At 52.2% G+C, this 24,881-nt stretch overlaps 1 protein-coding gene across 4 annotated transcripts; it reads left to right on the top strand.

The window, feature by feature from the left end:
- Nucleotides 1–1,618: 1,618 nt before the first annotated feature.
- Lipe (lipase E, hormone sensitive type) lies at nucleotides 1,619–18,435 on the top strand. Of its 4 annotated transcripts, none has more exons than XM_057761684.1 (10): nucleotides 1,619–1,768; nucleotides 9,168–9,703; nucleotides 12,183–12,273; nucleotides 12,382–12,527; nucleotides 12,738–12,923; nucleotides 13,035–13,326; nucleotides 14,028–14,255; nucleotides 14,376–14,552; nucleotides 16,792–17,231; nucleotides 17,581–18,435. In XM_057761684.1, exons 1-10 carry the CDS (start codon nucleotides 1,660–1,662, stop codon nucleotides 17,791–17,793), a joined length of 2,418 nt encoding a protein of 805 aa, XP_057617667.1. In that variant the 5' UTR covers nucleotides 1,619–1,659; the 3' UTR covers nucleotides 17,794–18,435. The 4 variants fall into 4 exon arrangements, with proteins under 4 accessions (XP_057617667.1, XP_057617668.1, XP_057617669.1 ...); XM_057761685.1 differs by lacking the exon at nucleotides 1,619–1,768 and adding an exon at nucleotides 1,969–2,222 and having other exon boundaries at nucleotides 17,581–18,433; XM_057761686.1 differs by lacking the exon at nucleotides 1,619–1,768 and adding an exon at nucleotides 7,687–7,813 and having other exon boundaries at nucleotides 17,581–18,432.
- The last annotated feature ends 6,446 nt before the right edge of the window (nucleotides 18,436–24,881 follow it).

The following is a 24,881-nucleotide window of genomic DNA, read 5'->3' as shown; positions in this document are numbered from 1 at the left end:
AGGTCCACTTATTTGTGCTAAGAATTTTTTTTTTCCAGTCTGGGGTTGTAGCACTCAGGATTCAACAATCCTGTGAAATAAACAGCAGCACCCCCCAGTCTATAGAGAAGGATGCTGAGGCATAAAAATGAGGATTTGGCACAAGGGCCTGCAGTTTGGAAACAGCAAACACGGGACCGAAAATAGGGTTCCCTTCCTTTACACCAGGCTTCCCCCCTCCCCAAAAAAGATTTAGGTGAAATCAAACTGAGGTAGGAAGGAGCACTAACTAAAGAGTCTCGTAAAAGAAACCACGCTCTTACCAGCATTCATTCATATGAGCCAAAAATAAAGAAAATGGAGGTGTACGAGCTGTGGGGCAGACATCAAGAAGCAACAGCAGCACAACGCGCAGGGTGGGCCTGACCTTTCAGAGTGGTGTAGACAAGCTCAACATCCGGGGCCCTCACAGCCTCTGCCACCAGGAACACTCGCTCCCCGGCCAGGTGCCTCCACGGCGCTCAGTGCCACGGAATGACTGTTTGATGGCGTACAGAACCTTGGGAGAGGGGGCTGGATAGGGCTGCCGAAGTCTGTGCCAAAGTCAAGGCTGAATGGAAACAGCATGGCAGGTGACTGCCCGCGGCTCCTCTGGAGCGATGGCAGGTAAGGCCACAGAGCCCCGGGCCCGAGAGCGGGCTGAGAGCCGGCAGTGGCGGGCTTTCCCCTCGGGGAGCCGGCCGCCTCCGCAAAGGCCCGAGCTGTTTCTGAGGGCTGAGCAGTGCTCGCCCTGCGCTCTGTGTCCCAAGGCGGGGGGGACATTTACTCCCGCGTTCCGGACGCCTCAGGCCAGCGCTAACCCAGAAGCGGCTGCGGAGAGCGCGCGTGCGAGCCTTGGCCTCCTCGGTTTCCCGCCTTTTCCCGGGCACATGGGCTCCGTCGATTTCGGCTCCTTTCAGTTGGTCGACCCCGTGGCCGCAGAACGTCCTCTTCCTCCAGTCTCCTCCATCCCTTTGAGGGAAGGGGAGAGAAACCTCGAGAAACAGAGCAATACGAACTCGTAGGGACAGAGAATGTGTGAGGGGGGGAGAAAGTCTGACCGGAAGCAGACGTTTTGCCGACAGACCAAGGCCAGCCTAGGCTCCACCGTGGGTGCCAGGCTAACCTCAGCTACTCTGTACGGACCCCAGTCAGGGGCTTCCCTAACGGCGACCCAGCTCGGCCCCGCCCCCAGTCGGGCCCCGCCCACGCCGTAGGCGGCCCGAGGGCCTGGCACGCCCCCTGCCCGCTGGTTCTCCCCTCTCCTGGGGGCAGGTGGGCGGGCCGAGTTCATGGACAGGTGAATGGGATGGCGAGGCGCGGCTCCTGCACAGGAGACGACCGGGGTGACAGTGGGGGTGACTCTAGCGCCACTCCTCCTACTCCTGCTCTGTGGACACTTTTCGCCGCCTCCGGGGTTGCATTTTGTTGTCTTCGCTGTGGTTGGCTGCGGTTCCTTTAACCTGAGCGGATGGGCGGCCCAAGGCCCTCGGGCCCACCCCTTGGAGGCGGGGCCTAGCGAGGAGCAAGCCCAGGATTGGATGGTTTGGGGGCCGGGCGGTGGTGTGTAACGAGGATTGACTTTAGAGGAGGGACTCGACTGCTGGAATTGGGCCCCGCGCCGGGACTGGGAAAGAACTGATGGAGACAGCCGTGGAATCGGGGAGCGTGGGGACCCGGGCCTCCAAGCAGGCCAAAGAAGGGTCGAAGAACCGCAGCCGCAGGAGGTGGCGAAAAGGCAAGGTCAAAGGTGAGCCGGTAGCCGCTCGGAAGAAAGTCCGCAGGTCCTGCGGGGGACGGGGCGGTGAGGGGGGGACTGGGTGGACGGACCCACTTCCACAACGGGAGGGGGAGGGCGGCCCGTGGACTGACCCACTGCCGTCCTGTGCGGGGGACGGACACCATCCATTATTCGAACGGGTGATGTGAGAGTAGAACGTCCCACCCAGACGTCAGGACTACCGGCTGTCCCAGTGCGGTCTTGGGAGAAGTGTCCGCAATGCGAGTCTGTCGGAATAGATAAGGTTCCCGCTCGGGTTAGTTATTCTCTGTGGGACCAAGAGCAACAGTTGCGCTCTTGGTGTTTTCGGCCTGGGAAATGGTTCGAACGTCGATTTTTCATGTCTTCTGCACTATTAAGAGGATAATGGGGAAGAATTGTAGCCGCTTTTTCGAAAAGAGGAACAAGTATAAGCGTGTGAAAGGTAGGTGGAAGGGGTACCGGTAGCTGGAGAATATCCTCACAGCCCTTCTTCCACTCCCAGCAACACTGGGGCGAAGCTCCTGACCCTCACGACTTCCAAAAAGAGAGCTTTTACCTCGCTTTGCACCTTTATCCCTTCCTCGGGGAGAGGGAAGAACTATTGTCTAGCTTCCCTATGCCTAGAAGGGTAGAGAAACACTGGCAGACCAACCAAAGATGTTGCAAGGCTCAGTCAGAGCAGGCAGTTAAGTCGCGGTTCGGTTAGGAGTCTTGTCTGTTCTGTGGCGCTGCTTATAGCCAAACATAGTGCCTGGTGAATGCCAAGCAAGTGCTCGACTATGAAGCTCCACCTGCAGTCCATCCATGCATCTTTATCAGTTCAAGCTAGCAGTTCCTATGCAGGCAAAAACAAACAAAACAAAACCGACATGGCTCCCCAGCCCCAGTAACCCCAAATTTGTCATTTCTCTTACCTCCCTTGGTAGACAAGGGTAGCATTACAATCAGCTCTAAAGTACATATATTGGCCCAGACAGGTTGGAGCTCAAGCTGGAGCCAGAAGACAGTTTCCTGTCCCACGACAAAGATACAATTTGGAACCTGTGTCTTAGAGCCCGTTTAACCAAACTGCTATGATCTGTAAAGTAATAAACAGGTTCCTTTCCCTGCTTCTTTTCAGAGCTCCAAGCAGGCATGATGACAGCAGTACCCGACTTTCAGAGCTGTTGGAAGATTCCAGTACATGCACACAATAAGTTGAGAGAGGAGGATGTGGGTATACTGCCCATCTCTACTAGACATTGAGCTCCCTAACAGTAGGGTTTTGTCTGCCTTGTTTACCTAGAAAGCCAGACACATGGACATTCAAATATTTATTAGATTGGTAAGTGAAGGAATGTGAGAAGCGTGACATGGGGCTATTAATAGCCAAGCTGCCCTTAGTGTCCTGTGGAGTCAGAAAGAATCTGCTTGAGTAAGTCTCCTTACACAGGGCCCAGTCAAGCCTACTCACGAAGGCGCGCAGCTCTGAGAACTGCCTGTCACTTCCTGAGGCCCTTCCTGGTGCCAGGCCTCAGATCTGTGAATCAGATCTGCCCCAAGGTATCCTAACTGGCTAGAGCAGTCTTTGTTATCCATGTGATCTTGCCAGTAACTGGATGAGACTGCTGTCATTATGATCAGCCCATTTCCCAAATGATGACACAAGGGGCACTCAGCCAGCTGGGCTTCCTTGCCTGGCCAGTGAAGGCAGAGAGACACCTTCCACCTTCTCAGGGCAGGGAGTGTGGGCGCTGACAGCTGTATGCCCCAACCTTAATTCTGGATTTAAAAGGCTCTGGTCACAAAGATTTAGTCTTCAGACATTCGCTCAACAACTAGGCTTCCTGTGACTAGTAGAACAGACTTGGTAGATCTCGTGACACAGATATTAATAAGACTATTGCTGTGGCCCATACCTCTGATCCCAGTACTTGGGACTCTGAGTCAGGAGGATCACCATTAGTTCAAGGCAAGCCTAGACCATGTAGTGAGTTGCAGGCCAGTCAGGACTTCAGAGTGAGACTCAACCCCTCTCCCACCCACCCATTTTAAAAGTCTGCTGTAAACAAGTCAGTGTGATGAATCCAATAAAAGGGAAATCCTGGAGCTAGGACATAGCTGAGTTACTAGAGTGCTTGTCCAGCATGCACAAAGCCGCAGGGTCTGTAGGAGACCAGAACCACATCAATTAGGCCTGGTGACATGTGCCCATGATTCAGAAGTAGATTGGTGGAGGCGGGAGGATCAGAAAGAAGTTTAAGGTCATCCTTGACTGCGTAGTCAGTCTGAGGCCAGCCAGGAATACATGAGAAAATGTATCCTGTCTTCAAAAAGGAAAAAACCCTGAGAAAATGACCACAAGAAGCTTTTTCAAGGAGGTGACTTCAGACTCACGGATGGGCAGTCATTAACTGCTGAACACGGGAGGCAGGGAGAGCAGAGAGCAGCATGAGCAAACAACCTTGACTCTAGCCTGGCAGTGCTGGCAAGGGAGGCAGAGGCAGGAGGATCTCTGTGAGTTCAAGGCCAGCCTTGTCTACAGAGCCAGTTCCAGGACAGTAGGATTACACAGAGTAACCCTGCCTCAAAAAACAAAACAAGCACACACAAAAACCTTAATGTTGGAAGGAGCAGCACATGACAATGCAGAGACAGCTCCTGGTTGGAGGGAGACAGGCCACAGGAACCTGGGACAGGCGGATGGGCTATAGGTTGGGTTGGGAGGCCATGTCCAAGATTGAGACTTTATCAAGACAGGGAAGCATTGAAGGGCTGGAAGGAAGTGATCAGATTTATGTTTTCAAAAGACTCTCTGGATGCTTTTCAGGAAACAGACTTAAATTGGAGGCACACAGAGAGCTTCACAGTCATCCAAGTGAGCATGTTACAGTGCTGGGGGTTGGGGGAGACGGGAGGTGGACACATGCCAGGTGAGCGTGTTACAGTGCTGGGCATTGGGGGAGACGGGAGGTGGACACATGCCAGGTGAGCGTGTTACAGTGCAGCAGGCGGAGACAGAGGAGGTGGGCACATGCCAGGTGAGCGTGTTACAGTGCAGCAGGGGCAGTTAGGGGAGGTGGACACATGCCAGGTGAGCGTGTTACAGTGCAGCAGGGGGAGGCAGGGGAGATGGGCACATGCCAGGTGAGCATGTTACAGTGCAGCAGGGAAGGTAGGCACATGCCAAGTTCCAGGGTTCATAAGACATAGGTGGACAGGACTGGGTGATAGCTTAGCTTAGACGGGGATAGGGTGAGGGAGACTGGCAAGATAATTCCTTAAGTCTCTGTGTGAGCAAATAGTGAGTTCTGTTCTCAACACACATAGACACCATGACTCACCCAAACATGAATATAAATTCCTTTTGTTGTTTTTATTCTTTACTTTTTTTGTTTTGGAGGCAGGGTGTCATATACATCCCAGGCTAGCTTTGAACTCACTACATAGTCCAAGATAACCTTGAACATCAGATCCTCTTACCTCCACCTCCATAGAGTTGGGATTACAAGTATGCACCCCCACACTCAGGCTGTATGATACTGGGGACCAAATCCAGGTTTTGTACAAGGTAGGCAAGCATTCCACCAACTGAGCTACATCCCCAACATATGGATTCATAAAAACATGAACACATCTCCATACAAACTGAGACTCCAAGACAAAAGCATACACCCACAGGCTAATAAACACACATAGGTCATGACACTTGCATACAAACACACATACCCTTAGACATATCAAAAAACATGAAAGTATATTGCCCTGGTACATCCCCAGGAACCAAAGTCCAAGCCTGATACAGCTGACAAGTGGCTTCTCAGGGCAAAGGGCTGGAGGAGCTGGGAGCATGCTTCAGTGGCAGAACATTGGTCTAGCATGTACAAGTTTGATTCCCAGAACCAAAGGGGGGAAACATCTCCCAGGGCAAAGGGCTGGGGCCTAGTTGTCTAGGTACCCTTCCCCTACTACCATGCCCTCCTCAGCCCTACCTTTTGCCCCATTCCTGTCATGCTCACCCATGGCCCTATTGGGTATGCCCTTACCCCAGTGCCCTCTGCCTGGGATTCTGTCCCTTCTTCCTAGCCCTAGTCAGCTCAGTCTTCAGGGAGCTACCCTGAGTGAGGCAAAGAGCATGGCCTGAAGTCACAAGGGCGTGGGGATCTGGCCCTTCCCTACTGCTTCATCCAAGTCTCTTGTTCTTCCAAAACAACCCCATGGCCCCTTTGTGTCGGGGTGGGAGGGCAGTCATAGCAGAGGGACTTGTGGCAGATACAAGGTACCCAGTGTGGGAGCAGATGAAGCTAGGCTTAGACAGTGGGAAATTGCCCTGGCTAAGAGCTGAACACAACAGACAAGGCCCTAAACTGCAGGTGCCTAGAAGCTCATGGGATGATAAAGCATATGATTAAGAAGTCATGCACTGTATTAGGGTAGTGACAAGGGCTGCAATGAGAAAGAGCCAACACACTGTCGCAGTGAGGCTGAGGAGTAAGCCCGCAGAACAACATATGCATGCACATGCAATGCCTCCTGGGCTGGGAGCACGTGCTTAGCACATGGCAGTACCTGAGTTCCACTCCCAGAAGGAAGCGGGGTACTGTTCATGAAGCAGTCCACTCACCCTGCTGGGCATACTGGCCCAGCTTCCAGATGGGGAAGTCACACTTACCCAGCGACTGACCTGGACCAGTATCTGACTGTAACTGCTGCTTAGTTTATCTGGCCCTCACGGCTCTGGTTCATTTGTCTATCTGTTTTCTGGTCCTTGGAAGGTACAGCTCTCTCCCAAGTTCCCAGCTATTGCCTTTGGTCCTCACTCTTCCCTTCACATATTTGCTTGTGTGTGCTAGGCCTTGGGGCCACCCTCTCCCTTCATCAAGATGACAATCCAGGGACAGAGACTGAGGACTCACCCACAGCCAGACAAATGTTGCTGAAGCCTCAGGGTCTCTCATTTGCCACAGGCTCTTTCAAAAGCCCCACACAAGTTTTTATTTGTAATTTTGTGTTCTTTCTAAATAGTCACAGTCCACTTTATGAGCTTTGCGCCTCCATAAAAATCTGTGTCTATCCCAGAGGAGACAACATGAGAACAAGTGAAGGTGTGATGTACATGCTAGGGCAGAAACGAGCTGTAGGGGGTAAGTGAGGGTGGACATTAGAGATGGGGAGAACAAGGTAGGTACCACCTCCAGTTGAGGCCTGAGGGTGAGAAAGCTGGCTGGGCAAGGAACATGTGGAAGACCCTGGAAAAGTACCTGAGCCTTGGTTTCCCCATAAGTAACAGGGATCTGACTGTCACAGCACCGTGGGCTGTGGAAGTTAGAAGGTAAACCGAGGATTCCAGGAAGGAATACCACACAGTAGGGCCTGTGCCTCCGGCCCCTGGCTGAGTTTGGTATTGCCCTTAATCGGCTTTTGTCCTCCCAGGAGGGAGAAGCAGGACTGGCCACCTTTTTTTTCCCTAACAGCTGGGGACATCTGTGCCAGGGCCAGTCTAGGGGGTGGGAACTGACATCACTGAGCCTTTGGCTGCCTGAATCCACTTGGGGAAGAGGGAGGGCAGCTTGGCTGGGTGAGAGGGGACAGTGTGTTCAGGACCAGGACAAAGGCTGGGACTCCTGGGTCCTAGGGGAGAAGACTGGGACTGGATGAGGGAGTCCAAGGAAGGAGGAGAGGCTAGGGGGCTAGGCCTGACTCAGCAAGGAGGGGCTGGGTGGGGGAGGACTTCAAGGTTCTAAGGAAGACGACCCTGGCAGGAGGACTCTCCTTGAGCTGGCGTAGCAAGCAGATAGGAGGGGTTAGGAGTTGGATTCTGGACTCTGTTTACAACATGTGGTTCTCACTATCCATTCTGGATGGGAGGTGAATCAAATAGCCACACCCTGACCAAACTAGTCCCTCCCCCCCAGTTTATCGCCCTAGGCTGCTACTGGCACTAGCCACAGACCTGCTGTGCCAGCTTGGGGAGCTCCAGTCCGAAGAGGCCAGGGAGGCGTGAGTGCAGGGCCAGCTGAGAGACAGAAATGGCTGCTGCCACCAGAAGCCAAGGTCTGAAAGGGAGAGGAGACACTGTCTTCTAGGGAAACAAGGGGTTGCAAACCCAGGAGCCAGACAGGGCCCTAGGCTTCTGGAGGGAAAGAATCGCTTGGGAAGTTTATAATGTCCCCTGCTAAACAGTCAAGGGCAACTTATCCAAGATATGCTAAATAACAGGGATGCCTAAGGAGAACATGGGTTCCGGAGGAAGATCACAGAGGACTCTGAATGTGGGAAGCAGAGCGAAGCATGGAGCTGGGTCTGAGGGACAGACAGAAGTTGAGATTTGAGAGTCCTAGGAGGAGCGCTATGTATGTAAAAATTCTGAACCTAGAAATTCGGAATTTAAATAAGCTCTGTCATTATCTGTACAACCTCCAGCTTCTTACAGAGTCTCAACTTCTCCTCCTATAAAAGAGGGCTGATAGATCTGAACCAAGACACTCTGGGTCTTTGGGAATCAAACTCTAGCATGGGCTTGGCTAGTGATCAATGTTGGCTATTTGAACTACTGTTTCAGGCAGGAGAGTGGGACAATGTAGTCTAAGGCAGTTGGGCAAGGCTGAAAGCCAGGCGACCATCAGAAGAAGGGATGCTGAGTTTGGGAATCCACAGAGAAACAAGAAGCTGGAATTTGGAGGGGATTCTGCAGGAAGGCTGGAGTGCGGCAGAAACGCTGAAATTACAGATGGGGCTCAGAAGGAGGGCTAGGTGTGGCCAAGTCCTAGGAAATGGTAATGGCCAGACTGGGGGATTGATGTTTCCTACCACTGTTAGAAGCGAAGGGCTTGTGGGCAACAGCAGGAGACTGAGAAGGAAACTCGGAATGGGACTTGAACACATGGGTCTTGAGGAAAGGAACTGTTGGGCATCCAGATTTCCCAGAACAAGGACAAGTCCAAAGAGAGTAAACAGAGATAAAGTTCACCCTTGAATACCTGGAAGGAAGAAGGAAGAGGGTGGGCCAGCTTCTGGGCTAGAGAGCAGCACTGGTGATCCAGGCCCTTTGGGGCTCAGGAGAGTGGACTCCTAGATCCAGGACGGAGGGGATAGAAAAGGGACCTGCTCCATATGAAGGGAAAGTCTGAGAGCTCCAACTCCCAGCTGCTAGGCAGGAAGAGGATGAGGCCCCAGGCTTCCACAAGACAAGGGGATAAAAATCCTAGGTGAGGGAGAGAAGATAATGGAAGGCCCCTGGATCTCCAGGAGGTTTGGAATAGACCCCTAAATCTCAGGAAGGAGGAGCTACTGTTTGGCACTCCTGGATCTAAGCAAGGATGGTCCTAGGTTTGAATACTTGGGCCTGAGGGAAGAAAGTTAGGGCCTGGAACCCTGGGCAACAGCAGACATTCCCATCTCCCCACAGCCTCAGCATTCTCACACAGCATGGATCTGCGCACAATGACACAGTCGCTGGTGACGCTCGCAGAAGACAACGTGGCCTTCTTCTCAAGCCAGGGCCCCGGAGAGACGGCTCGGCGGCTGTCCAATGTCTTTGCAGGTGTTCGAGAACAGGCCCTAGGACTGGAGCCAACCCTAGGCCAGCTGCTGGGTGTGGCACACCATTTTGACCTGGACACAGAGACACCAGCCAATGGATACCGAAGCTTGGTGCACACAGCTCGTTGCTGCCTAGCACACCTACTACACAAATCCCGCTATGTGGCCTCCAACCGCCGAAGTATCTTTTTCCGTGCCAGCCACAACCTAGCAGAAATGGAGGCCTACCTGGCTGCTCTTACCCAGCTCCGTGCCCTATCCTACTATGCCCAGCGCCTGCTGGCTATCAACCGACCAGGGGTGCTCTTCTTTGAGGGTGATGAAGGACTCACTGCTGACTTCCTGCAAGAGTATGTCACACTGCATAAAGGCTGTTTCTATGGCCGCTGCCTGGGCTTCCAGGTGAGTCCCTTGCCCCATGTCATTCCAAATTCACAGTGAAGGCAGTGGTGGCTGGAAACCTGTTCTTGAAGTAGAGTCACAGTGATGAGAATTGCTGGATTCGGGGATCAGACCACAGATTGGCAGGGAGAGTTGGCAGGAGCTCGTAGCTGGACTCTGGAGGTCTCCAGCTCATGGACCACGACTAGATGGCCCATGTATCAGAAACCTCTTCACCAGCTGGACCTGGTAACTCAGGCCTGTTACATTCCAGCTACTCAGGAAGCTGAGGCAAGAGGATTGTAAGCCCAAACCTGGCTGAATTTACAGAGTGAGATGAAAGCCAACCTTGATAACTTGGGGAGACCCTATCTCAAAAGGAACAGGAAGGCTGGGGCTGCAGTTTGGAAGTAAAACACTTGTCAGACACACACAAGGCCAGAGCTTCAACCCAGCAAAAGGGAAGGTTTCATTTGCTCTTTCCTTCGAGTATTACAGATTGAACTTAGAGCCTCACGTGTTAGGCCAGCATGCCGTTGAGCTGTATCCCTAGCCCCATCACTCTCCTGTAGCCCTTGAAGTTCATTTGAGACTGTGACCGCTAGGAGGGTAATCAGTATTGATCTCAGAGGTCCATTCTGTGTGACTGCACCCCCTGCCATGTGCACTGGGATTCTGGACCTGATAGAAGAAGGCGGCAGCCCACAGATGTCAGATTGGCGCCTATAAAAACACATGAGTTCTAGGCAGCCTTCAGGACAGGAGCAACACATCCATCAGAGTTGGTGACAAGGAGGACCTGGTTGTGGTTCAGCTCTTCCCTGACCCTAGCTGAGGGCCTTCTTCTGCCTTTTGCCCATCCCAAATCACCTCAGAGAGATGCAGCCTATCACCACATGGAAAGTGAGGCACTCCAATACCCTCAAGAGGCTGAGGCAGGAGAATTATTTAGAGATAGAGGCTAGCCTGAACTACATCGTATGTTCCAGGCAAGCCAGGGCTACATAGAAAGGCCCTGTCTCACAAACAAACAAATAAATGATTTGGGGTCTAGAAAACTGGGGAACATAGAAAACTAAAATTGGAACAGAAGCCCAAATTGGCCCTGTCCTGGGGTCATGCTAGCTCCAAGCAGCCCCAACCATCTGTATCAAGGAACCTCAGCCTTTTCTCCAGGAGCCGTGTGACGCTTTAGTCCTCACTGCCCTCTTGGGTCCTCCTCTCTCTTCCCTAAGAGATGAGTCCACCATTCTTTCGGCTTCCCTGTCCCTGTCTACTATTGCAGGCTTCCTGGTTCTGAGCAACCCAATAGAGTTATTCCTAGGACTCTTCCCCTCTCACCAACCAAACCCACAAATACCAATCTGGACAGCCGAGGCAGCCATCTCCCTGCCTTCATGCCCTGGCATCCACACTGGAAAGAAAGAAATTCCAGGCTGCCTGAATCAGTGTCCCAGCTACAAAGGCCAGAAGGTCCTGTGCTCTTTGGCCTACTGGGTCCCTGGCCAGGAGCATGGCTGGGGCACCTGCCAGCTTCTGAGGACCTAGGACGCAAGACTGCATCACCCTCTAAAATGTCAGCTTCCAGGAAGGCAGAGATCCAAGATGTCAGATGCTGCTGAGTCCCTGCTCCTCCCAAAAGCCCAGCATGCTGTGCGATAGTTTTCCCGAGTAAATGGGGACTCAGCTAACTCTTTGCTTTGGCCTCCTAAGGCTGAGTGAGCTCTCCTGCTCTCACTGTCTTCTTATCTGTCCCCTCTCTGGCACCTGCCGTGTGTCTCCCCCAGTCTTCTCTGACAGCCATCTACCCCTTGTCTAGGCCTCAGCTGATCTCCCCAGGTTCTCTACCTGTCTTGGATCATTTTCCCACTTCTGGATTTCAGTTGCCCCATGCCCAGTCCCAACTGTGCCTCACCCCTCTGTTCTTTCTGACTTCAGGAAGTTCCTGTGTGCTCTTACTCCCCAGTTCACAGCCCTCCAAATGCTCAGAATGAAACCCAGTCCCTCAGCCTGGGCCCTAAAAGAGCCTTCTTGGCCTCTAGGAGCCCCCTTGCTCTTGTTCCCTGGCTCGCTCTGCTCCAGGCACAGCTCTGTGTTCTCTGTTCCCTGCTCCTCTTCAGTGTGCCTCCTTTCCCTTGCCGCCCATGTGCAGCATTGCATCTTTAGCTTCCTGAGAACCCTCTCCTCATCCAGACCCCTACTCGCAGCCCTGCCCAAGTAGCCTGGCCCATGGTCATCACTGCAGCCCATCCACAGCACCTTTCTCCGTATCATTAGTTCGTTTAGACATTATCCTGCACATGTTTTTATTTCTTCATCATCTCCTTTCCCTTTGAGGACGCCAGGTTCATGAAAGGGCCCAGGGTGATGCCCAGAGCACACCGTACGAGCCCATTAAAAGCTGACTAAATGTATGTGCCTACTCCTCTCTCTGTCCCATCTTGTGTCCCATCCTTACCCATCTCCTGGGCTGTTGGGTGACAGAGGCATCCCTTCACAGTTCACGCCTGCCATCCGGCCGTTCCTGCAGACCCTCTCCATCGGACTGGTGTCCTTCGGGGAACACTACAAACGCAACGAGACAGGCCTCAGTGAGTGGTGGCTGAGCCCTATCCACATCCTCTCCTGTCCCCCTTTCCTAACCCAACCCAGCAGCCTGATCTCTTCCAGGACTCCTTGACACCCTTCCTGACCCCCAGGTGTGACTGCCAGTTCCCTCTTCACCGGTGGCCGATTCGCCATAGACCCAGAGTTGCGTGGGGCTGAGTTTGAACGGATCATTCAGAACCTGGACGTGCACTTCTGGAAAGCCTTCTGGAACATCACTGAGATCGAGGTGTTGTCGGTGAGCTCGGGGGCAGGGGAGAGCTCCCCAGCATGCTCACAGATGGAGATTCTGAGTCCCAGACATCCAGCAACGCCACAACCAGTCACTACAGGGCCACTGCCCAAGGATAGCGCATATGGGGAAAGACTGGGCTGGGAAGAAGAACGTGGTATGTGCTCCTGCTACCCTCTTAACCCTTCCTTAGCATCCCTTCTGTTTCCTCCCCAGTCCCTGGCTAACATGGCATCAACCACTGTGAGGGTAAGCCGCCTGCTCAGCCTGCCACCCGAGGCCTTTGAGATGCCACTAACCTCTGACCCCAAGCTCACAGTTACCATCTCACCTCCCTTGGCACACACAGGCCCAGGGCCTGTGCTAGCCAGGCTCATCTCCTATGATCTGCGTGAAGGACAGGTAAGCCCCCAGCCCCAGAGAATGGCAGCGCCAGCCCAGCACCCTGAAGCCCCAAGCCTACCCCCAGAGGGGACAGGGTCCTGACAGACCACCCTCTGTCCTCACCACCAGGACAGCAAGGCACTCAACAGCCTGGTGAAATCTGAGGGCCCACGCCTGGAACTGCGCCCACGACCCCAGCAGGCACCCCGCTCACGGGCCCTAGTAATCCACATCCATGGTGGCGGCTTTGTGGCACAGACCTCCAAGTCACATGAGCCCTACCTCAAGACCTGGGCCCAGGAGCTAGGAGTTCCCATCATCTCCATCGACTACTCCCTGGCCCCTGAGGCCCCCTTCCCCAGAGCGCTGGAGGAGTGTTTTTTTGCCTACTGCTGGGCTGTCAAGCACTGTGACCTGCTCGGTGAGACCCAGGTCCCTACTTTCACAGATCCACCACCACCACTACTGTCCTTGCCCTGGCCTGGCCTGCAAAGGCACTAAGTCCCTAGGTTCTCAAGCCTCAGACTCACCTCTCCCCAGCCTACCTTCTCTCTTCTGCCTCTTTCCTGCTGTGGGATAACCCCATTGCTGCCCATCTTCCATCTTGGCCATGTCATCTCTGCCTCCTGCTTCCTTATTCCAGCCTTCACTTCTGGTCTGTCCTCTCCTGTCTCTCCTTTCCTCCCCAGCTGCCCACCTCCTGATCTCCTGCACTGGCAGCCTGCTGGCTCACATGCCCACCTATTTCCAGGCCCTCACACCTCCCTTTTGGATGCCAACATCTCAGGAAGACACCAAGGCACAGAGCAGGGCTGGGGTGTACCCAGCCTGAAACCTGACCTTCAGTTTCCCAACTTCTGATGTCCCTATTTTGGGAAAACTACTCTGAGCTCCCCTTTCCTACTACCTGCCCTTGCTGCTGCCCCCAGACTCTCCAGCTTCCGCAGCCCTTTGTCTCTGTCCTCTGACCACTGCCTACCACATGGGGTACAAATCCATGCCTCTTCTTGCCAGTAACTGAACAGTGTTCTGCTTGATATTAATAATTGCTTACCCCCACCTGAGAGCCCAGTTCTCCTAGGTCATGCCAGGCTATGACTGGACTCTTCTTCCCACAACTAGGATCAACAGGGGAGCGGATATGCCTTGCAGGGGATAGTGCAGGCGGGAACCTCTGCATCACTGTGTCCCTTCGAGCAGCAGCCTACGGAGTGAGGGTGCCAGATGGCATCATGGCAGCCTACCCAGTCACCACCCTGCAACCCTCTGTCTCTCCCTCTCGTCTTCTGAGCCTCATGGACCCACTTCTACCATTGAGTGTACTCTCTAAGTGTGTCAGTGCCTATTCAGGTAAGGCCCATGCCCTCAGCATGGCAGTTGGGTGCCTGAATGCCTTAGAAACCCCAAGTTATGGGTGTTAGAACTGCACCTAAAGAGAGACCAACTCAACCTCCCACATGCGTTCTTCAGGGACAGAGACAGAGGACCACTCAGACTCAGACCAGAAGGCACTGGGCGTGATGGGGCTGGTACAGAGAGACACATCCCTATTCTTCAGAGACCTCCGCCTGGGTGCCTCCTCGTGGCTCAACTCCTTCCTGGAGCTAAGCGGACGCAAGCCCCAAAAGACCACAGCTCCCACAGCAGGTGAGTTGGAGCTTGTTCAAAGGCACTTAACCAGGACAGCCTAGACAGACACCTTGACATAGCATAAGCCCCAGGACACATGAGGTTACAGATGCCTTTCCTGGCTGACTCTATCCTTGGCCCTCAGATGCCGTCCTGGAAATTCCAAGACTTACTGGGATCTCACAATTCCAAAGGTGGGGGGGGGGAACCTCTGTCACGGCCAGATTTAGTGGTGCACACCTTTAATCCCAGCACTTGGGAAGCAGAAACAAGATCTCTGTGAGTTCGAGACCAGCCTGGTTTACATAGCAAGTTCCCATTCTAGGTTAGACAAATTCATAGAGGGATATCCTGACTCAACAGCAACAATAAAATCAGTCTTCAGGACACTGTGGAAATGGTTCAGGAGGTGTGCAGTATGAAAACCTGAGTTTGGATCCCCAAAACCCATATAATAGGCAGGTGTAGTGGCACACACCATAACCTCAGCACCAGGTGGACAGAGTCAGGTGAATCCCTGGGACTTGCTGGAATGCAAGTCTGGGCAAAAGCAGTGAGCTCTGGGTCACTGAAAGAACCTGACTCAAAAAACAAGGTGGGGGCTGGTGACATGGCCAAATGTCTGCTGCCAAGCCTGACCTGAGGTCAGTCCCCAGGATTCGCATAATGGAAAGAAAGCAAGGACCTATTCCTATAAGTCGTCCTTTTACCGCCACACACGCACACCCACACACAAACAAAAATGTATAAAAAGTTAAAGACAAACCCAAGGTGGGTGGTGCATGAAGAACAACACCTGAGGGTGATCTCTGGCACACTTGCACACACACAAAGGAGTGTGTTTTACTTTAAGGTTCTAATTTTAGAATCTTCAGATAAATGCAGACACAGACACACAAGTTAAAAGGGAACTGAATTTGAGACAAGGGACCGGGACCATTGAGCCCTGGAGGTGAGGTTCTCTGTAGGAGAAAGGTCCCCAAAAGATGACCCTGGATGACTCCTACCCAGCTTCTTACTCCGTCCTCACTGGCTGCTGAGTTTGTGCACAGATATCAGCATCTATAACCCTTAGTTTGTCCTCTGTGAAAATGGATATGAGTGCCTGCCTTGTTGGGTCATAATGAGGACTACTACACCCATTGTGTCAAATGCCAGCACAGTGCCTGGCACAGAAGTATTCTCAGAAGGCACTGGAGTCCTGTGTCCTAGACCTCCAATGTTGTCCCAGTGACTCTAGGTCACACAGAACCTAAGTAATTATCTTACATTGGTCTGCACTTTGCCCTCATAGGTTGATAAAGGCAAGTTGTAGAAACTGAAAGGTAGGACCATGAATGAGTAATACCGCACCCCTGAGGCAGGATTCCATTTTGGTCAAGCTGGAGCTACAGAGTAGCCCTAAAACAGTGAAGAGCCAATTAAATTGACAGACTGGAGGCCCAGTACCTCCAGCATATCCATGCCATGTGGTCTAGACATACACATCATCAGGGCACTCACTTGCCTGTCCGTTCAGTGGACAGGAATAACACAGAGACAATGAAGGACATTTTGGAGAGCAGATTCATGTGGCTATAAATGCAAGCTCTCTGGGAGAGTAACACACCCCACAGACTGTAGCAGCCTGTGAGCAGAAGTCCCTGTCCAGCTATGTGAGCTCATGCATACCCCTTGGTCAAGTGGTCATGAAAGGCTAGCTCAGCCTCCTCCCAGAGAGCCCAGAGGTAGCTACAGTGAGGCTGCTTGGCAGTCGTGTAAATACCAGCTGTGCAGTGCAGCAGCTGCCTAGAAGCCACCTGTGAGGGGCTGGAAGCTGGCATGTGTAAGACTGTGGACTCTATCCCCAACAGTGCAAACACAAAAAAATTCTGACACATCATAATCCCTCCAGAGGAAATGACAGTTAATCCTGTCTATCCCTCTGAGTTCTTAGATTCTTACAACTTATGAGCTAAGAACTATATATCATTGATACAGAGGGAAAGATGGACACTCCCAGCAGTCAACTGATTTGCACTTCCCAATCTTTATTCATACACAACCTGCCCTACAATATAGCCCCACCTCCCAGACTACCAGCCATCCAAATGCAATCCTGGACACAGAAACATCCCAACCCAACCCTTGGGTCTGGGAAAGGGGTTATGTCCTGGACCTCCCTGGATAGTGACCTACCCTGCTGCCATCTGCACACCCTGCTCACAGCCAGGCTTATCTTCTGGCCTAAGGCAACCTGTTTTTTCCCTTCCTATAGAGGCTGTGCGCCCCCCGGAGTCAATGCGCAGGAGTGTGTCTGAGGCAGCTCTGGCCCAGCCAGAGGGCTTGCTGAACACTGATAGCCTGAAAACTCTGACCATAACGGACTTGAGCTTTAAGGGCAATTCAGAGACGTCAGACAACCCCGAGATGTCGCTGTCAATGGAGACACTTGGCCCCTCCACACCCTCCGATGTCAACTTTTTTCTGCGACCTGAGAATTCCCAGGAAGAGGCTGAAGCCAAAGATGATGTGGGCACCATAGACAGAGGCCCCCGCGTGCGCGCTGCGTTCCCTGAGGGTTTCCGCCCCAGACGCTCAAGCCAGGGTATCCTCCGCATGCCCCTCTACTCGTCACCCATCGTCAAGAACCCCTTCATGTCTCCTCTGCTGGCCCCTGACAGCATGCTGAAGACCCTGCCTCCTGTGCACATGGTGGTGAGAGCCCGGGGGGGGGGGGGGGGGGTCAGGGTGCTGCTGGAGGACGGTGGGTTGGGGCATGGGTGCCCTGGGAAAACAGCTACAAGTGCCGCGTAGCTAGTTAGCCAGGCCAGGTAGTCTGTTGTCTTGCACTGTTATTGGGCAGGAGGCTTGGGCGGGTGGAAACGATAGGGGTTAGGTCTGGGTAAAGATTCAGTTAACCTCATTTCCTCTTCTTTCCCACGCCTCCACTTGTTCCTTCCGCCCACTCTCTCCCCGACTCCTCCTTTTCTCCGTCTCTGTCCACCTCTACATCTGTGTCCACGTGCTTTCCCCTCACTCCTGCCCTGACCCCCACTCTCTCCAGGCGTGCTCTTTGGACCCCATGCTGGACGACTCTGTCATGTTCGCGCGCCGACTGCGCGACCTGGGCCAGCCCGTGACGCTGAATGTGGTAGAGGACCTGCCGCATGGCTTCCTGAGCCTAGCGGCGCTATGCCGCGAGACCCGGCAGGCTGCGGAGCTGTGCGTGCAGCGCATACGGCTCGTCCTCACCCCGCCATCCACACCGCTGATCTGAGCCGGAACTGGGGACGGCGGGGGGCGGCACTAAAGACCTCTTGCTCCTATCTGTGCGGGCCTCCGTGATGAGTGCACTCCGGGACCGGCTCTAGGTCCATCCGGCCCCTCGGTCGGACTGGGCGGGAAGGGGTGGGCTGTGCCTTATAATTTGAGACCGTAAGTGGGGCGGGGCAGGAATCGAAAGCAGAGCCTGGGGGAGGGGGATGCACACACACCTGTCACCGAGACAGCTGGACCTTCAATTCACTCCACCACTGCCTTCTACTGCTGCTGTGACCGGCCACAGCTAGTCGGTTTTGTCTTTTGTAAATAAAAGTTATTTAATTAGTTAGGCCTTTTTTAAAAACAGGAAATGTGTTTGGCCAACAGGTGGCAGCACTGGGTTCAAGCAGCTGAGAAAGGGGAAACTAGAATATGTGGAACCCTACTCTAGCTTTGCTCACAACCAAAACCACCTAAGATGCCTGGGATCATCCTTAAAGCCTCGGAGGCCTAGCCCCTGGTAGGCTCTGGGTTTAGCGAGACAATTCAAACACAAGGCTTGCCCCTGGGGCTACTGATCCAAGGTTCAGGGAGTCTGTGCAATGGTGGTTAGCAGTTTCACAGAAGAGATGGCCTTGACCTTAAGAGAGCACAGGGCTGGAGAGCTGGCTCAGCGGTTAAGAGCACTAAATGCTCTTCCAGAGGACCCAGGTTCAATTCATGGCACCCATATGGGAGTTCATTAATATAATCCAATCCCAGGGCCTCCAAAGGCACCAGGTATGAATATGGTACACAGACATCATGCAGAAAATAAATAAATAAACCATGTAATTAAAATAAAGGAACACAAACTTGCTAGGCAGAGAACCGTGACAGTAAGTAGTGACCAAGGCTTCTTCCATACCAGAACACCTTACATAAAGCGGGGGATTGGTCTGAGGGGCCTGGATTGTAATCTGAGCTACAGATATAGTGGCAGCTAGATCCTCATGAGGGTCAGAGCACTGAAGAGCATGCTAAGGCATTGGGGATGGACTGGAACCCTGGAGGCAAAGGAGAGGCTTGAGGACAAGCTAGGGCAGGGTCTGGGCTAGCACAGAAGCCATGAGGGTAGGGAGCATCCCAGAGCAAGCAGTGAGGTTGCAAAAAGCAAAACTGTTAAGGTAGGGATTGGATTATAACAGCAAAGATGCAAGCATGACATGAGGTCTTAGCCATGAAGCAAGGGAACAATGAGGCAAGCCTGCTGCCCGGGAGGAGGCTCAAATGCCTGTGAAGAGACTGAGATGGGGGGATGCTCAAGGATCATCCCATGTGACACTTTAGGGGAACATCCGGGAGACTGAAGAGGGGTATGGGGGCTCACTTAGCTGGAACCAAAAAACTAGGATCACTCTAGAATAGGCAAGATGGGATTGAAGGGGGGCCAGGACAGACAGAGCCCTTAAGCTCATGGCCTACAATAAAGGGTCATGAGAGGCCCTGTTGGAATGGTGTGAGAATTAGCTGGAGAGGAAGTGAGGCAGGAGAGAGGAGGCTGTAAAGGAAGTTTCCGAGAGGAGGGAGTGGTCCATGACAGATTGCAATGCTATCATGGGGCCTCCCCCATGAACGAGTATGTGATGTCGCAGACCTTGTCCGGAGTCATGGGAGGTTGGCACCCAAATGTGGTGGGTTGAGGAGGGAAAGGAAGATAAGGGACTGAGTCAGCGAGCACCACACGTCTGCAGACGTTAAAGGGATGGGCTAGTGATTAACAGGATCTTGATGGGGTGGGAAGCAGAGAAGATGGAACGAGTTTTAATCATGTCAGAAAGGGAGAGACAGATTTAAGCACAACTGGCTTCTTAAAGGAGAGGGTAGCAGGGGACCCCCTACCTCAGGGGCCGTATTTGCCCAGGTAACTTCTGAATCAAAACCTGACGTGGGCCCAGGCAGTGGTAGCACACTCCTTTAATCCCAGCAGTTGGGAGGTAGAGTCAGGTAGATCTCTGTGAGTTCGAGACCAGCCTGTCCTAAAGAACAAGTTCCAGGACAGCCAGGGCTACACAGAGAAACCCTGTCTCAGAAAAAAAACAAAAACCTGACGTGGAAAGACAGGTATGGTGGCTCATACCTGGAGCCTCGGTGCGTGGAGGCTGAAGCAGGACTACCAACCGTTTGAGGCCCCTCTGGGCTACAATGAATAATGAGGTCATTATGTAGCCCAGGATGGCCCCAAATTGTGTCACAGAATGAGACCCTGAAAAACAACAACAAAACCTTCAACCTAGAATTCCCAAAAGGATTTATATCCAGACACTGAACACACCTCCATTCTCCTAGCTCATTAAGTATAGTCCCCTGAGACGAACGACAGCCCTGGATCTCGTCCTAAAGACCCCCATGTCCCCACAGTCCACCCACCACACCTTCTGCCTCTACCTCCTATCTTATCCCTGCAGCCCCTACCCAAATCCAGGCTCCATCTTCTCCCTAGGCACTGAAGAGCTCCACCTTGTGGTGTACTGGCGGAAACTCCAATCTCACACCTCGAGCTCCAGTCCCTGCTCTACCCTAGCCCATGTCTGGTACCAATGGTTCACCCACTTCACTCACTCACTCACTCACTCACTCACTCACTCACTCACTCTCACAGAGAGAGAGAGAGAGAGAGAGAGAGAGAGAGAGAGAGAGAGAGAGAGAGAGAGAGAGAGAGAGAGAGAGAGAGAGAGAGAGAGAGAGAGCCTCACTGTGGCTATTACGGGTACAGCACGAGTCTTCGATTTGGGTACCTAAACATGGTCATGCACGGTCAGGCCTGGCTGCCTCTATGTCTGAAACCCTCTCGCAACCTCTGCTGCCACCTAGTGCTCTTCCAAGAACCAGCACCAGCGGCCCCTTCTCTGGAAATTTTTTCCTGACCATGTCAACCCCCCCACAAGAGATTCCTGTGCCTCCCCAGCCCTTCATGCCTTTTACCATCAATGTCTGTCCTCCCCTCCAATCCAAGCTTCCTTGAGGGCAGGGCCCAGGTCTGATTCATCTTGATCAACACAGTCTCCGGCATCAGGCCTAGCACACCTGAAGTCTAGGAAATGTTTGTTTAAGTAATGAGTGGGTGAGTGAGTGAGCGCTGAGTGAGTGGGTGGCTATACAAGAGAACCGTGAGTAAAGTCGTGACAGCAGGAAGTGATGAACGGAGGGATGCGCAGGACAGGCAAGGAAGATAGAATCGATGGGTGCATTTCTGAGGTTGCGCATCCCTGAACTCAGTTTCTTCTACGGCGTACTCCCTCGTCTCCTCCGCCGCAAGTCAAGTCCAGAACCCCGGTAGTGGTCCTTCTGGAAAGGACTTACCTGAACCAACCAGAAGAGCTGGTTTGCTTTAGAACCCCTTGGGCCTGTAGCCGAACCGACCCAACCCGACCCCTACCAGGTAGATTCCCTGTCTATTGGCAGATTGGCCGAAACTAGCGGAGAATGACGTCTTTCGGAGCCTATTCCTGTCCGACAAGGGCTGAAGCCACGCCCATTCAGGAACATAGGGCGTATGAGATCTCCTCTGGAGAGAGCTCAGACTGCTGAGGGCGTGGTTGAAATGGCCAAGAATAGGGTTTATGCCCTCTGGTACCTGGGTGTTTCTAGGCAGTCTATTTCTTTTCTTCTTCCCCTCCCTCTTCTTTTTCCCAGTACTGGGGATTGAACCCAGGGCTTTCCGTAGGCTAAACAAGGTCTCTACTACCGGGCACTGAGCCTCAATCCTTCTTCATTTTGAGACAATGTCTTGTTAAGTTGCGCAGACTGGCCTTGAACTCCCTATATTACCCAGAGTGGGCTATGGTATTTGCCTCAGCCTCCAGAGCGTTTAGAATTACAGACCTGCATCATACCCAGCAGCCCTTGGGTTTTGGTGAAAGAAGCCACAGTCATTGATCCTAAAGGAGCAAGGGCACTTAGGACCCCAGAGGGGAAAAATTAGTGGTCAAGATTCTTGTGTCTGAGGGTCCAAAGAATTAGGAACTTAAAAGATTGAGGTCCAAGAATTTGAACTCTGGGATCCTATGAGTCACTCTGGTTCACCTGTCCTGGATGACAGATCTGGGGTTCAGGATTTTATGAGGCTATTTGTGGGATTGGGGCCATGCCTGGCCCCCAGGCAAGATTTTTGAGTCCTGAGGTAGAGTGCCTACTAGAGGGGAGGTGGGAGGCGGTCTCTAGCCTGGGTGTCCTTGATACCTGCGTCCTTATCAAGAAAGCCAGGGGCAGAGCTTCCTGCAAAAGGAACCTGGAATGGGAGGAGACTTGAGGATAACACAGAGACAAGGAAAAAGGAAAACAAAGATACCGAAGGAGAGATAAAAATAATAAAACAATAATAATAGTTCTCTTGTCCTGAGTTTACTGTGGCCTGAGCTCTGTACCAAAGCATTTTCACACAATTATTCCGTGTTTTCCTCACAGTCCTAAGCAATTGGAGGGCATTAGCATTGTCATTATTATTATTATCCCTGTTTTACAAGTGAGAAAATTGAAGTCCAGTACAAGACAATCAAGATAGAGATAAAAGGAGGGAAAAGATACAGAAGCAAAGAGAACTTACACAGATGGAAACAAGATTAACAGATAAAGCAGTCAAGAATAGAAAGAGGAAAAGACCTACAGTAAACAAAAGGAGTTGGACCTCCAGCAAGTGGTGGCAACACATTGCAGGAGACTAGGACTCAAGGGAGATAGGGCCAAAAGATGAGGACTTCCGGGCATTTTTCTTCCCTGACTCTGTGCCTTCAGCCTTATCCAAGCCTTCGTGCTATGGGTGCTGAGCCAAGTTGGGGTCAAAAACAGTGATTAAGAAGAAGCAAATATGTCATTATACGAGCAAGAGATGATAAGAAAATGATTCATGGGGGTATCCCAGTCTGGGAGTGACCTCTGCGTCACAGCCTCTGCTCTTTAATTTGGATAGATCATGCTTCAGGGAGGACTGGGGACAGGCCCGCCCTCTCCCAATCTCTCTCCATCACTTGGAACTGCTGCTGTAACACTTCATGAACACAGGTGGGTCTCCCTGGGGGCAGGAAGTCCTGTGGACTTCCCTCCAGGCCTTGAACACTTGTACCTTAGAGACCTCAACACACATTAGAGGCTCCATTAATGATGGATGGATGGATGGATGGATGGATGGATGGATGGATGGGCGGACAGATGGATGGATGGACGGACAGATGGATGATATCCACATCTCTCTAAGAAGCTCTTCCCCACGCTGCCATTACCCTCCGTGTTGCCATCACAGAGTCTCCCAGGCCCACACCATCTCCTCTAACCCTTCCCTTTCTCCTGTATCTCTCCACAAGCCACTGGGTCAAGCAGCCTCAGTAAACAGAAACTGAAGCCCATTTGGAGAACTCTCAGCTTCCCAAAATTCCCAGGAACTGAAAGAAATGTTCTCAAGACTCCCACTTCAGGCACACTCCCAGCACCTCAGTCGGAGACACAAGAACATACCAAATGTGAGCCCTCCCAATAGAAGTCAGGTGTGAGCTTACGATGTCGGCACCCACAGAACACACATCACATCCTACTAGCACAAACAAGAAACAACCACAGAGTCACCTGCACTGACGGAAATAATCCTCCTAACGCAGGCAAGACAGACGCCCCAGCGGTACAATTACATGATCAGCGACTGATAAGCCCGCTGGCTGGAAGGAGCATGAGCAAGAGACTTGGTTTAGTTCCTTGTTGTATCCAGAGCAACAGGCTGAACACATAAGCATCATGGTCATTACCATAGCACGGTGTTTCCTGCGTGTTTCCACAGACAGTGTCAAGCCTTTCACACTGAACACGTTGCTCGGACCCCTCAACAATGCTATCTGACACAGTTGCACTCACAGATGGGAAAACTGAGGTCAGAGAAGTTTGACAAATGTGCCCCAAGTTTTCATAGCCAGCGGCAATGGTGGGGGAGGGGCAGACTGACGACCTGAATTTGATCCCTGGGACCCACAAGGCAAAGGAAAGAAGTGACTCCCATACATTGTCCTCTGACCTCTACATGTGTGCCGTGGCAGGTGCAAACAAATAAATGTAATAAAATAAAGCAATTGAAATTAAAAACCCAGGTTTCTCGGCTCAAGAATCTATCACCTAAGGTTATGTATCGATCAATAAAGATAAATAAAACTGGGCACACTGGTACATGGCTGTGATCCCAGCACTGAGGCAAGATGGTTAAAGTTCAAGATGAGCCTGGGCTGCAGAGCAAACTCCAAATCCCCCAAGGCTATAGGATTGTTTGTCCTATGACTTTCCTGGGGAGAGGCAAGAAAAATATCCATTTGCTCCCCAATAGAGAGGGCACAGGCGGGCCAAAGAAAGATTCTATCAGGAACAACTTGGCAAAAATAGACAAATTTATTGGGGTTATTTAAAGCCCATGGGTGACTTGGGAAGCGGCACCAATGAAAGTCTCGCCCTTCTTCAATGCTTGTATTTACATGTTAGTATTTTCTAGGGTTATGTATAGCTGGGCAGGAAGGAACAGTAACTGGGGTCTCAGGAACATCTTGGGGTGACCTTCTCCTCCCTCCCAAAGGCCCAGATATCTGCTATGATTGCTGTGACTTTAGGTCAAGGTCTCAGGTCACCGCAGCTGTTCTGCTGCAGGATGGCATCGGGCTCATCGGTACTCAAAGAAGCATCTGTGAAGTTGCTCATCTGGTAAAGAGGCTTGCTTGCTGAGTGACCCTGGCGACCTGAGTTGACCTGAGTTGACCCTAGCCCCATCCTTGGAACCTGCATACATGTGTATTTATTTTGTTATTATTATTGTGCTTGTGTGTGTGTGTGTGTGTGTGTGTGTGTATGCAGGCACTTGCCATAACAAGTACATGGGAGTCAGAGGACACCGTAATTCTCTTTCTACCACGTGGATTCTAGGAATCAGGCTTGGCAGCAAGCACCCTTAGCACTGAGCCATTTCACTGGTCCAGTAATAATTTTTTAAAAGCGCCAAAGAAACAGCTTACACAACAATAGTGACACTTTGTCTCAAAGACCAAACAGGCCAAAACAGAGAGCAGTGGCACAGGAACATAGTTCCAGCACTCAGGGACC

This window comes from Chionomys nivalis, chromosome 2 (genome assembly GCF_950005125.1).
Source record: "Chionomys nivalis chromosome 2, mChiNiv1.1, whole genome shotgun sequence".
Taxonomy (NCBI): Eukaryota; Metazoa; Chordata; class Mammalia; order Rodentia; family Cricetidae; genus Chionomys; species Chionomys nivalis.
The sequence above is the reverse complement of the archived record's forward strand: the minus strand, read 5'-3'. Positions and strand labels throughout refer to the sequence as shown.

Coding starts and splice junctions, on each gene's coding strand:
- Lipe (XM_057761684.1), top strand. CDS start 1,660: ATGGAGACAGCCGTGGAATCGGGGAGCGTGGGGACCCGGGCCTCCAAG. Junction 12,924..13,034: donor ATGATCTGCGTGAAGGACAG/GTAAGCCCCCAG, acceptor CCTCACCACCAG/GACAGCAAGGCACTCAACAG. Junction 14,553..16,791: donor GACCACAGCTCCCACAGCAG/GTGAGTTGGAGC, acceptor CCCTTCCTATAG/AGGCTGTGCGCCCCCCGGAG.